This window comes from Microtus oregoni, unplaced genomic scaffold, assembly GCF_018167655.1.
Source record: "Microtus oregoni isolate MIOR12 unplaced genomic scaffold, Mior012 000014F_ref0000157, whole genome shotgun sequence".
Taxonomy (NCBI): domain Eukaryota; kingdom Metazoa; phylum Chordata; class Mammalia; order Rodentia; family Cricetidae; genus Microtus; species Microtus oregoni.
Window position 1 is genome coordinate 24,624,009 of NW_024543073.1, and position 13,258 is coordinate 24,637,266.

At 40.9% G+C, this 13,258-nt stretch overlaps 1 protein-coding gene across 1 annotated transcript in view; it reads left to right on the forward strand.

Moving 5' to 3' along the window:
• Window positions 1–13,258, forward strand: part of Atg10 (autophagy related 10) — a 282,954-nt gene that overhangs the window by 167,226 nt on the left and 102,470 nt on the right. The window contains exon 4 of the mRNA XM_041663463.1: window positions 1,788–1,926. Coding sequence (XP_041519397.1) covers window positions 1,788–1,926 — 139 coding nt within the window. The remainder of the gene's footprint in view (window positions 1–1,787; window positions 1,927–13,258) is intronic.

Consider the following 13,258-nt stretch of genomic DNA (forward strand, 5'->3'; position numbering starts at 1 on the left):
AATGTTTTCCTAATGCGAGCTCTCCCCCAATGCAAATTCCCAATCAAGCCAAATCAAAACAAGCCAAATTAAGAGATATCCAGGTTTAATGGGAGTTCTGCACTCTCGGATGGCCCTGATGGGGGAACCGGGAAGCTGTGCTATGTGACCGCCAGGAGGAAGAAAAGGAGACCATGTGTTCCTCTTTGGGGAGTTCACTTAAATATTTTTGGGAGTGGTCCTGACCTGGCCTGCTGGGATTTGGGGTCCAGAGTGCTAACTCTCAGGGTCAGGGGACTAAGATAGATGCAAGGGGCTGGGGCCTAAGCTCCAACTTAACAATTACCACTAAGCATGGCTGAAAATATACCTCTTTAAAAGGTTCTACCTCCAAATAGTATCAGGGTGGCAACCAAACCTTTAATACATGGACCTATGGGGGCATTTAAGATACAACCCAAAACAACAAGTTACATTTTTTATTATGTTGAGAAACAAAAGAAATTATAAATATAGATCAAAAAGAAAGAATTTTATTAAAAATTTATTGCCACAGATTTCGATGCTCATCGTTAAAATTAAATAAACAGAAAAACCCCACTTGTTATTGTTTTACTCTTATCTGGAATATTTAGTTCAAGTATTTCTCTATGACTCTTTAATTCACTGTATTCTATTGGTAGTGTTGACAGGTGTCTCCCATTGTGGTTTGCCCACGATAGTGTCTGCCCAGCGAAGGGACCGTGAATGGGAAGGTGGAGATCCAAGAGCAGTGCCCGCTTCCCCTATCTCCCGAGCAACCTTACTTCAGATGGATAGTCTGCAATCTGTTTCTACTGTGGTTCTTTCTGATTGTTCATTGTTACTGTCCCTCTTTTAATGACACGTTGAACTGTTCCAAACCCACTTGCTTCATTCTTTCTACTAATTTAATTTCAAAGGAGAAATTCTTCGGCCCAAATAAATAAGTACATATGGATGCACCCCAAAACCCTGATTCAACATGTTCAATCAACTGCTTCTACATGTTAAGATACGTTCTTAGGGAATGTCTACTCATAGATTTAAAAAAAAAAATAAAAATAGAGAGAGGCCAGCCAGTGAAAAACAATTAGTGAAGAAGTGACTGACTCTCATACCTGTTTACAAAGCCTTCTTTAACTTCTTATCAACATGTGCCAGCAGCTTTACTCTAAATCAAGACATATTGGTGAATATTATCAAAAATACACACAACAGTGAAGCAAACAGAATCCCCAGGGGTTGGAAATGCACCTAACAAACTCAGCCTCTTGCAAAATACCTTTATTATTCAGAATGGAACGGGGTTGTTCCACACACAGTGAGTCCTCTTCAGACAAGTCCAACAGAGCCTCCAGGGGCATTTCTTAGCCTCGGTGTGCTGCGATTGTCAGCATGTTTTTAGCTCGGACAGGTAAATAAGGAGGCTGCTGCAGCCACCATCTTGGTGCTGAAACCACACAGTGAAAACTTGGAGTTGCTCCTGCAGAAGTTTTTGTGCTGCCCCTGCCCCCGCCCCCACCCGGCTTCCCACCCCCATCTCATTTCTCTAAGCAGAGTTGCTTTGCTTCCCCAGAACAAATCTGGATTTACTTAATGCTGGTGTTTTCTGTTTTTACTGTTTACCGAGGACTCAAATGTTGAGTAATAGTACGGGTAACTCCTGTTTCTTACTCATAGCCTTGTATTAACTTACTTATGAGAAGAAAATCCCACCCCGTGTTTGCACTTGTTTTTTAAATTGACAAACACAATTTGACTTTGTGTCTGCTTCCCCCCTCTCCCAGGAGGATTTAGAGCTGCCCGTGGATGGTTCCGAAGTGATGGAGTCCACCACAGCGTCGGAAGTGATCAAATACGAGTATCACGTCTTATACTCCTGCAGCTACCAAGTGCCCGTTCTTTACTTTAGGGCAAGCTTTTTAGGTAAGACCATGTCTAAAGCTGAAAGTAAATTCATAAAATTTATATGCAAGACAGGAAATGTACTTGGAAAGTCATTCTTGAAAGGAAAAAAAAAGTGAAGTTAAAAATAAAAAAAAAAAAGCTGTGGGTGAGGTAAGGTTTTACCAGTAAAATTTCTCATGCTTCAGAAAGAAAATCAAGACTTCATAGTGAATGACATCATCCCCACCTTAAATCTGATCTTCATGGTTTTTGGCCTCTTGCCTGGAGTTGACTAAACACCCTGGCCCTTCTTGACTTTAAACAAGTACCAACAACTTAAGACTGCAATGTTTATTTACTTGTAACTTTGCAATAAAAATTTCTCTCTCTCTCAAGTGATGCCATTAGGTCAAAATCTCCTAAACTTCCTTCACCAATGGCTTACGATTACTTCAAGCAACGTTTATTAGTTAGCTTAAGGTGTACTTAAAAGTGGCAGTAACGTGTCCTTTAGCCATCTACACATCTCAGATGCTGTTACTTAACTCATTGTCCTGCCAAGAAGGTGAACACCCTGTCTCCTTGGAGGCCTCTGCTAATAAAGCTTATTTAGCGGCAGCCGCATGGTGTCCTCCGCTTGCAGCTCAGGGAGACTTGGAATATGCACAGACTAAACTGGGTCGGCTTCAGGATGCCTGTCCTGGCCCGGAGACTCCTCAGACCCAGCCCACCTCTTACCCCGAGTCTCCTTTTGTACCTGGCTTTCTCGGCTACCCTTTGCATTTGGAGGACACTTCTGGATAGCTAAGACATCTGAATTTAGCCAATAATATTTTATTTTTAATTAAAAAGTAGCTAAAGCTGCTTTCAATGTGTATGTGGTGGGCTAATCGCTCGCTGCCTTATATTGTTTAATGGTCTCTAGATTTTGCGGTGCTGGCAGCTTAACAAGCACTTAGGATTTAAAACAAGAGCAAATTCCCTGGCGAGAAGATTCTAATCTGAGGTGCAGTTCCTGAGAACTGACAATTTTGGGTAAATTTTCAACCTGGCACTTGAGGACACTGATGGTTTCCTAACTCTCAAGCCCTTACGGCAGACTCATCTGCATGGTTATTTCTAACCTTTAAAACAGTCGCCTTGTAATTATATTTGATTTGGAGTCCAGAGGTTAAAGAGGACTCCTTGTCTGTCACTGTCGCTGTGCTCTCTGCTAAAAGGTGGCGGATATATTTGTTACGTGGGGTAGAGGTAATTGGGGACTGCCTTTCTTGGTTCTAGTTTGCAGTGGTCTCTCTACCTAGCACTGTCTAGATTCAAAGGAAGTCGGGGCTGCAGGTAGAGGACACAGGAGGTGGTTCTGGTTCGTCAGTACTGTCTGTAAGCAGTCAATCACCAGAGACGCCTTCCCAGAGACAAAACCAGTCGTTTAGCTTGTCAGCATCAGGGGTGGGAGGTGTTGAAACATGGCCGCTTCTAGTTGGAAGTGGGTCTTGCCGAGGCTGGCGGATGAGCTCACACTGGCACTGTGCTCTGCGCGCGTGCCAACAGCTCCCCTTCCAGCACAGCACAGTGATTGTTCCTGCAAGTCCAATTATACCTTAATGACATTAGTGTGCTGCCTGCGTGCCTTTCTGCAGGATGATTTTAGTTCTTAAAACATACATACACAAGTAGCATTCACGGTTCTATTTATAGAGTTTAAGATGCCCTTCATTTGTGGCTTATAAAGAAAACCAAAGAGGTCATATTATTTTATGTGGAAACGTTTTCCCTACCTCTCATTCTGTCTTGTCTAAATTTTTTTTAGTTCTTTTTATTCCAGAATTCATTTAGTATTTGTTTAGACACATTAAAATATGAATTCATTTTTTATAAAGCATATCAAAATGTTTTCTTGTGGAGAAAAATGAAAAAGCTTCTTTCCTTTATCATTCTTGTACTTTTAATTTTTTGTTTTTACCTAACTTAAGCTCAGGGACATTCTAAAACTGTATCATTCTTCACTCATGAGTCATAATTTCTCATTTATTCTCTCCAGCCCAGTCCTTTTCATGGCCAGTTAGCCTGTTTGTGCATTAGCAATCCCTGATGGTGTGGAGTATGTATTCCTAATGTCTTCCTTATTTCAGGCCCACCGTTTTCTTTGTCTCCTTCTAAGATCCGACCTAGAAGCAGGATGATTGTAAAACTTCCAGCCCAAAGGTCTCTTCTTTTCTTTTTTTTTTTTCCTTTTTTTTTTTTGTTGTTGTTGATGCAAAAATAGTTCACTTGTCTTGTTTGTGATGGAAGTTAGAGTTTCTTTTGCGTCTGTTAATAAATATCAGTTTCTCTGCTTAAGTTTGGATTTTCTTTCTGCATCTTTTTTTATAAAGTGGGAAAGCAAAGCAGAGAGTTGGTGATTCCCATTGGCACTGATGTTGCCTCTGATAACTGGCTGAGATTTCTGCTGGATCGTTTTTGTTTCCTGAAATGCAGATCTCCTGTACTCTGAATTCCCTTTCTGCCTCTGTTATGACCTAGTATCTACCAAGACTCAGCTATGCTGCCCACTGCCCTTGATACTCCCATGTCCTATGTCATAGACCCATCCTAGGTGTCCTCTTGTCACCTCACAAACTGCAGTATAGTCAAGTGTCTGCTTATTTGCCCCCTACTAGATGATCCACAAACATATAAAAGTAGTAAAGGATTTTAATGTCATTACCTCCAGAGTGAGAAGCTTTGTTTGGGGACTCTGCATGGCACTAGCATGGCATTTTGACACGTACACACCCAACTCATCTTCCTAATTTTGTTGCAGTGTCAACTGTAGGGAAGCATCAGCAAATGCTTGTTGGATGAATCAATAGTGAAGAATCTCTAAGCATTTCTGAATATAGCCAAAAGACTGAAATATTGTGAGCACCGCCCTGTTCTGCTGCTGGGACAGGCCTTAAGGAAGAAACAATGCTGTCCTCTCCGGGAGGCCTAGGGTCCAAACCATATATCCATGCTTACAGTGTAATCTGTTGTGCCTTAGAGACACTAGAAATGTAGACAAAGAAAACTGCAACATCCCGCGGACCCAAAGCTTGAATCCAACCTAGCTGAGCAGCTGTGCTTTCTCTGTAAACACGTATCTTTATTTGATTCTTGATGGCACACAGCTAAGTTCAGATAGCATTTGACTTCTAGATGGCTCTGGTATTAATCAGGCCCATAGGACCATTGTTCCTTCTCCTCCTCTTTTATTTTTTTATCTGCTACTACTATGACTGCTACTTCTATTGAAAGAGGTCTCACTCTGTAGTCTGGGCTGTCCTGCTACTACACTCCTCATGCCGCGGCCTCCCAAAAGCTTGCTTACGGGTGAGCATCACCATGCCTACCCAGGAGCTTGGTTCCCAAAGGGAACCATGGACTGGGGAGAAGTAAGTCCTTCTCGGTGTACTGTTTCTCTGCTTTTGTCATTGTAGGTTTGGGCAGGGCAAAGTTAACAATGTTTGCCATCCAGTTTTTGAGAGGCTGCAAATATAAAGCATAAGCAGTCTGGTTTTGAGAAATGCCTTGTGGTCTATGAGTCTATCCCCATAGAGTCCCAGTATATATGATGGTGTTTACTTTTTCTACCTTTTCCACTTGTGTGGTGCTGGAGATGGAGCAAGGCCTTGCACGTGCCATCGTGTGCCCTTCTAGTTGGCCTGCCCAATGTTTTTGAAGCACTCTGTATCTGAGTCATTTGTACCATGACAAAGATACCTTTTCTCATTGTTTTTATTGTTTCATGGGCTTTTTATGTCCCACTTTTCCTTGATGGACTTGTCTGGTAGCAAATGGCAAATGTTGGAAATGGGGCTTAAAGAGTCTATTTATACCAAATGCCCTTGATCTCACCAGAATCATGGTTTAAACATCCATCCTGACTTCTTTACTAGAGATTTTTATATTTATTCTAGATTGAATTCTGACTTATTTATTCCATTTCCTTTTATTTCTTTCCCTTTGTTCTTAATCTTTATTGAAAAAATGGACCAAGTAGATCTTCTCATTTTCAAATATTTAATTCTTTGGTTGACATAAGTGTTCTTTTTGGGAGCTGTTTTGACATGTTTCCTTATTAGTCAGAAAGACTGCTTTAGATTAGGGAAGGAAACATTTCTCCCATTCAGCAACTGAAGGCTATCTCATTGGCCCTGAAAGGAAGGATATAGAATTTAAAATGCACCTTAGATACTTCATGTGAGAAATTTGTTCGGTTATTATGGGCTTAAAAGATGCTCCCAGAGAAGGGAAATGAAATAAATAGCCAAACAACAGTTCCCTCTCAAAGGTAGGATAAAACAAGGCAAGAAAAGGCTAAGACAAGGAATAATGAAATTTGAAATTCAAGTGCATGTATTGTCAAGGTGAAGACAGAAGAGCGTTCTTCAGGATTCAGAGCATGAGGCGGTGTAAGAGGAAACTTTTTTTTTCCATTTTTTTTATTGAGAAAAGTAGAAAAAAAAAAACAAGTTTCCACCTCCTCCCAGACTCCCATTTCCCTCCCCCTCCTCCCACCCTTCTCCCCCTCCCCCCACTCCTCTCCCCCTCCCTCTCCAGTCCAAAGAGCAGTCAGGGTTCCCTGCCCTGTGGTAAGTCCTAGGTCCTCCCCCCTCCGTCCATGTCTAGGAAGGTGAACATCCAAACTGGCTAGGCTCCCACAAAGAGGAAACTTAAAGGAACAAGAAAGATGTGAGTTGGAAGGAATTGGAAAGTGGAAATCAAGGACTCACAGCTGTGTCCCAGGACTTCTGGGGACAGCGGGGTGGGGTGGGGAGCATAGCCAGCTTTGGAACAGAGTGAGCAAGGCATGTCTGGATATCAGTGCAAAGCAGTGCGGTTCATGGGTGTCTCTTAAGATAAGCATGGAAGAAATGGTTGAAAAGATAAATGGGGTCCAGTTATGGATGAGCTAATGGCTAGGAAGGAGTTGAGGCTACAAAATGAGAAAGAAAGTGCACTGCATTGTATGTCCTGGAGATGAGAAGACAGATGAGCAAGTGAAGGATGAGAGTGGGGTGCAGGGAAAGAATGTGATGTTTGTGTTGGTAAAAACATTACTAAAATTTTAAAATAGTGACCTCTTATAAAAGATGAACTGGAAGGAACGTATTCTGTATTTCCATGGTAAAATTACTCCAGTTGAGTGGGAGTTAAGGCGGCTTATTCAGTAGAAAGAAAAAATGTGGATAAGGGCGCCGCAAAAATGATTTAAGTTAATTACTACAATAAGAGAAAGTGAAAAATAAGTTGACAGATAATTTAACTTAAAAATCTCTGATTATAGCAACCTTTAAGAGAGTTCATAAATTTATATTGTATTTATATAAACAGTCATAAGTCTAGCAAAAGTCCCATCAATGGAAGTAGAACACGAATTTGGTAGTCAGAAAGAGAGTCTAGGGATTGAAGTGGATTGGGAAGAGCAAAGAGTGAATGTTATTAAGAAAAATAATGAAAAATTAGTTAACTAATGCAAAGAAGTACAAACTAAAATATAAAAATCATAGAGAAAATTCAGCAAGAATGATTTATTGAGTGCTATAAATGTTTAAAACATTCTGAGAACTCAGGACCATAGACTGTGGTAGGACACGGAAGGAATAGAGTGTTACTGAGAACTCAGGACCATAGACTGTGCTAGGACACAGTAGGAATAGAGTGTTACTGAGAACTCAGGACCATAGACTGTGGTAGGACACAGTAGGAATAGAGTGTTACTGAGAACTCAGGACCATAGACTGTGGTAGGACACAGTAGGAATAGAGTGTTACTGAGAACTCAGGACCATAGACTGTGGTAGGACACGGTAGGAATAGAGTGTTACTGAGAACTCAGGACCGTAGACTGTGGTAGGACACGGTAGGAATAGAATGTTACTGAGAACTCAGGACCGTAGACTGTGGTAGGACACGGTAGGAATAGAATGTTACTGAGAACTCAGGACCGTAGACTGTGGTAGGACACGGTAGGAATAGAGTGTTACTGAGAACTTAGGACCGTAGGCTCCATGATAGGACATGGTAGGAATAGAGTGTTACTGAAAAACTTCAAGTGATTATGGCACACCAAAGACAAGTGAAAAGTGACATTGTCAGAGTTAACTCACTTGCATTAGCACCAAAGATTACATATACAGAAGACAACAGAGTCCCAGGAGAGGACACATAGGGAGGAAAACTCATGTTCTCACCCGTGAAAGACTGCACTGTAGCTTGCTGGGCAGGTGAGTGTCTGCGCTTCCCTAGAAAGGAAACCCCCTTTTACTACAGAGAAAATGAGCCCAGCTTGAAGCACCCATGAAGTCACAGGAATCCAAAGCCTGGCATGGTGGCACATGGCTGCAATTCGGGACTGGGCTTGGAATGGGAGGCAGAAGGAACAGCAATTCATGTCTGTCTTCAGCTCCTCAGCTATCTAACAAGTTAGAGACAATCTTAGGACAAGTGAGACCTGTCTCAAACACAGACCAGACAGACACACACGCATCCACATGCATGCATGCACACATGTGCACAGGCACAAATGGATGCATGCACTCACTGGTACATCAGGTATATGTATGTGTGTGCATTTGTATACACACAACCAGTAAATGGACAAGTGAACTGAGCAGATTGTTGTAAAATGGAGAATTACAAATATCTAATTAAATATATAAACACACAAGGAAATCTTTAGCTTTAAGGAACATGAAACTCAAAATTACCTTGAGTAGTTTTGAATATATATTTTTGCAAGGCAAGTCTGAACATGAAGAAAAAGGATTCTTTATATATTCTAGGTAGAAATGTAAATTAATGCAGCAACTATGAAAATCAGGTTACTCTAAAAATAAATGATAAAACTTCCATATGACCCAGCAATTGCACTTCTAAATAAATAACCAAAGGATTCAAAGTCAGCATACAGCAGACATACCTGCACATGCGTGTTTATACTGGAGTATAGCCAAGGTATGGAATTAGCCTAAAAGCCCGTCAACAGATAAATCAAGGAAGACAATGTGGCATATATGCACAATGGAGTACTATGAAGCCATTAAGAAGAATGAAGTAATTAAATTTGTAGGCAAATGAATGGAACTGGAGATCATGTTACGGTAAGAAACCATAACTGTGGAACAGGAACATAAAGAGAGAGGGACAGAAAGACAGGAAGACAAAAATAAAAAAAAAACTATTAAGGAACAGAAAGGGGACTATGAAGAGGGATGTGGTTGGATGTGTGGGGAAGGGAAGGCAAGAAAAGAGTCAGTGTATCATTTCTATACATGAAATTTCATAATTAAACCCACTACTTGTATAATTCATAATAATTAAATTTCATTAGTTACGAAGTACACGAGTGCTTTCTTATCTACAGCATTGCTTATTTTAAAAAGAACTTGACAAATTTATAACACATTGCTCGCCTGTGCTTGAAGCAGTTGAAGCAGAGCTCTTTCGGCCCTCTCTTAAAGCTCTCTGGAGACGGAAGCTGGTTCTCTGTGTGAAGAGGTCAAGTTGGGTGTGCAGTGAGGATAAACAAGTTGCTGGTAAAGCAGTAATTAAATTATGGCCCATGAGGTTTAAGAAAAGCCAGTAGCCCAAATTGCTGAGAATTGGGGTACCAGAGGGAGTTGGGGGTCAGAACCTTGGTATAGCGTGAATTGTTTTTTCTTTTTCTTTCCTTTTTTTTGGAGGTGTGTGTACACATCATGATCTGGACCTCATATTCTCACTCCTCCCACTGTTCAACTGCTTTGGGATCTCAGTCCTGTGGTCTGATGCAGGTCTCTTTACTCTGTTCCCATCTGTTGTTGCGGGAAGGTTCTATGGTGGTATTTAAGATATTCATCAGTCTGACTAACAGGGCAAGGCCAGTTCAGGCACCCTCTCCTCTGTTGCTTAGGGTCTTAGCTGGGGTCATTCTTGTGGATTCCTGGGAATTTCTCTAGGGCCGGGTGTAGTATGGAGGCCGCTTGTTTGTTCCCAGCTGCTCAGCCCTGAAATAATCACACAGAAACCATATTATTTGCAATACTGTTTGGCCAATAGCTTAAGTGTATTTCTGGCTAACTCATATCTTAAATTAGCCCATCTCCATTAATCTGCGTATCTCCATGAGGCTGTGGCTTACTGGGTAAAGTTCCGGCATCTGTCTCCAGCAGTCTTGTCTATTTCCTTTTTACAGGTAGATCTATGTATGTTTTTATTAGGGTTCATCTTTTTACTTAGCTTCTCTAGGATCGTGAACTATAGGCTCAATACCCTTTGCTTTACAGCTAGTATCCACTTATGAGTGAGTACCATGTTCATCTTTCTGGGTCTGGGTTACCTTACTCAGGATGGTGTTTTCTAGTTCCATCCGTTTGCTTGCAAAATTCAATATGTCATTGTTTTTTACTGTTGAGTAGTACTCTAATGTGTAAATGTGCCACATTTTCTTTATCCATTCTTCAGCTGGAGGGCATCTAGGTTGTTTCCAGGTTCTGGCTATTACAAATAATGCTGGTATAAACATAGTTGAACAAATGTCCTTGTAGTATGATTGAGCATCTTTTGGGTATATGCCCAAGAGTGGTATTGCTGGGTCCCGAGGTAGGTTGATTTCCAGTTTTCTGAGAAACCACCATACTGATTTCCAGAGTGATTGTGTAAGTTTGTACTCCCAGCAGCAATGGATGAGTGTTCCCCTTACTCCATCCTCTCCAACATAAGTTATTATTGATTTTTTTATCTTGGCCATTCTGACAGGTGTAAGATGGTATCTCAGAGTTTTTATGATTTTGTAGTGTGAATTCTAATTGGTCTTAATAATAAAAACCAGAAGTCAGATATAGGGGTTAATGCTGAAAGATCAGGGAAGCAGAGCAGCCAGCCACTAATTCTTTCCTCTACTGGATCCTCAGACTGAATGGGGTATCCTGTCTCTTCAAGTCCTCAGACTGAATCCTGAGTTCCTGTCTCTTCCCATATTATATTCCTCTCTCCACCCAGCCATATTTCTTCCTGTCTCTACCTTCCTAGGGTTGGGATTAAGGGCATGTGACTCCCAAGTACTGAGATTAAAGGTGTGAGCCTTCACTGCCCAGCTCTGTTTTTTTGTTTGTTTGTTTTGTTTTTTAAGAATGTGCTCTATCTTAAAACTTAACTTAGGGTGGCCTTGAACTCACAGAGATCTGTCTGCCTCTGCCTTTCAAGTGCTGGGATTAAAGGTGTATGCCAGTACTGCCTGGCCTCTACTGCTAACTAGTGCCTGATCTTCAGGCAAGCTTTATTTGTTAGATCACAAACAAAATATCAACATACCTCAGAGCACTTTGGGCAGGATTGAAATCAGATGCAGCAGACCTAAAATTTTGGGAATCCACTAGGTCAGCGTTCTGCAGGCACTTGGCTGATAGTGGTATCTCAGGGTTGGTATCTTGTGAAGTTACAGTTGCTTCCTTTAGGATAGTTTCTTATTGAGCAGTTCCTTAAGAAGCTCTTGTGTTTTCTTAACTAAGGTAAATGCCTTATTTTCTTTAAATGAGAGATTAGGCACCACTTGACTTTTGAGTTCTTAATACCATATGTGGATAGTTTAACTGAAAGTTATTTGCATGTGCTGTTAGGAATATGCCCAATGCCAATAGACAGCCATTCATACAGTTTCTCATATAACTAAAAAGCATATAACATGTACCTTTCTGTTCAAATTTTCTATTCAAATTAACATTTAAAAAAATCAAGTCTGCTAGGCTGGAGAAGTGACTAAGCAGTAAAGAACCTGAACTTGATTTCCTAGCCTCTACAGGGTGACTCACAACTGTTCATAGGTAGCTACAATTCAAAGGAACCCAATGTGCCAATGTGCTGGCCTCTGTGGATGCCAGGCCCACTTGTCGCAGGTATACTTACATATGTACACACAAACACTCAAACACATAAAATAAAAATATAACAGTTGAGTTTAATAGTTATGAATAGATAATTACTAAAGGATTTTAAACATGTCATATTTGTGAGGTGAAAGTAATGCAACATGACCATGTAAAGCAGAATATGATTTGGAAATGGGTCACAGAGCCAAGTGAAGATAGTGGGGTCCCAGTAACAATTGCAGAGTGAAACCCTTTGGCCTTAGTGATGAGGAGAGATCAGCTTTACACTTGGTTCATAATTCCTCTCCTATATTGGAAGTGTGTTTGGATACTGAGAATTCAAACACCTACTATATCTGCTTCTGTGGATTCCCATAAAGTGTTTTATATAAATGGCAAGCACTTATTCAGTGAATTTAAAATTATGATTGTCTTTGTTTTCAGTAAGAATTATGCCTATTTCTCTAGAAGTAACACTGAACTTTGTTCTCACCTATCCTTATCTTTGAAGTACTAAACATATTATGGTATGAAGATGTTTTTAGAATGTGGAGATAAATAAAGGAACTCAGAGATGAATGATGCCCTCAGGGTAACTAACCACCTAAACAAAATTAGTCAGGTCTGAAATCCACTGTAAGAAATAAAACATGCTCAGAACCTCAAGAGAGGTTAAAATTAATACCCAAGTGTTGGGGGATGACTTTGATCTGGGGTGATCAAGAAAGCCCTGGCAGGACATGGGGTTTATAGATTGTGATGGAAAGGGGCAGGGCAGGGCAGGTCTAGGAAGAGAGACAGGAAGATGAAAGTTCCAGATAATACAGTTGCAGCTAACAGAGTTCCCGCACACAGTGTGGCAGCAGCACAGTTGCAGCTAACAGAGTTCCCGCACACAGGCACACAGCGTGGCAGCAGCTCAGTTGCAGCTAACAGAGTTCCCGCACACAGTGTGGCACAGCACAGTTGCAGCTAACAGAGTTCCCGCACACAGGCACACAGTATGGCAGCAAAAAATGCACAGTCAAGAGGTTACTTCTCATTGCTTACTAACTGTGAACTTAGGGAAGGTGTTGGCTCTGTGTACTTTATTTTGTCACACAAAAGCAAATTTAGGCAACAATACCTATTGAATTCAGGTTCTTGAGGATTCTAGTTAATCATGAAACTGGATTTGGCACTGAATATATTCAGGTCATGGCAGCTTTGCTGTGTGTTCTCCTCACAAACCCTTGGAAGATAGGAACTTTTCCAGTCTTCACGCACAGTAGTGAAGCCGAGTGCTTTCAGGGCTTTGATGACTTACTAAGGGGCATGGAAACTGTGGGCTCCAAGTCCATCCCTATGTTCATTTTACAATGTTATCACTCAGGTGACTGAAAATTTTAAAAAATCTGAAGTAAATGAACTGATTGGTGGTATACATAGATGAAACTGCCATGAGCTGTGTTCTCACAGTTTTTACATAGATTTCTTGAGATTAATAAAGATACCAACTATTAA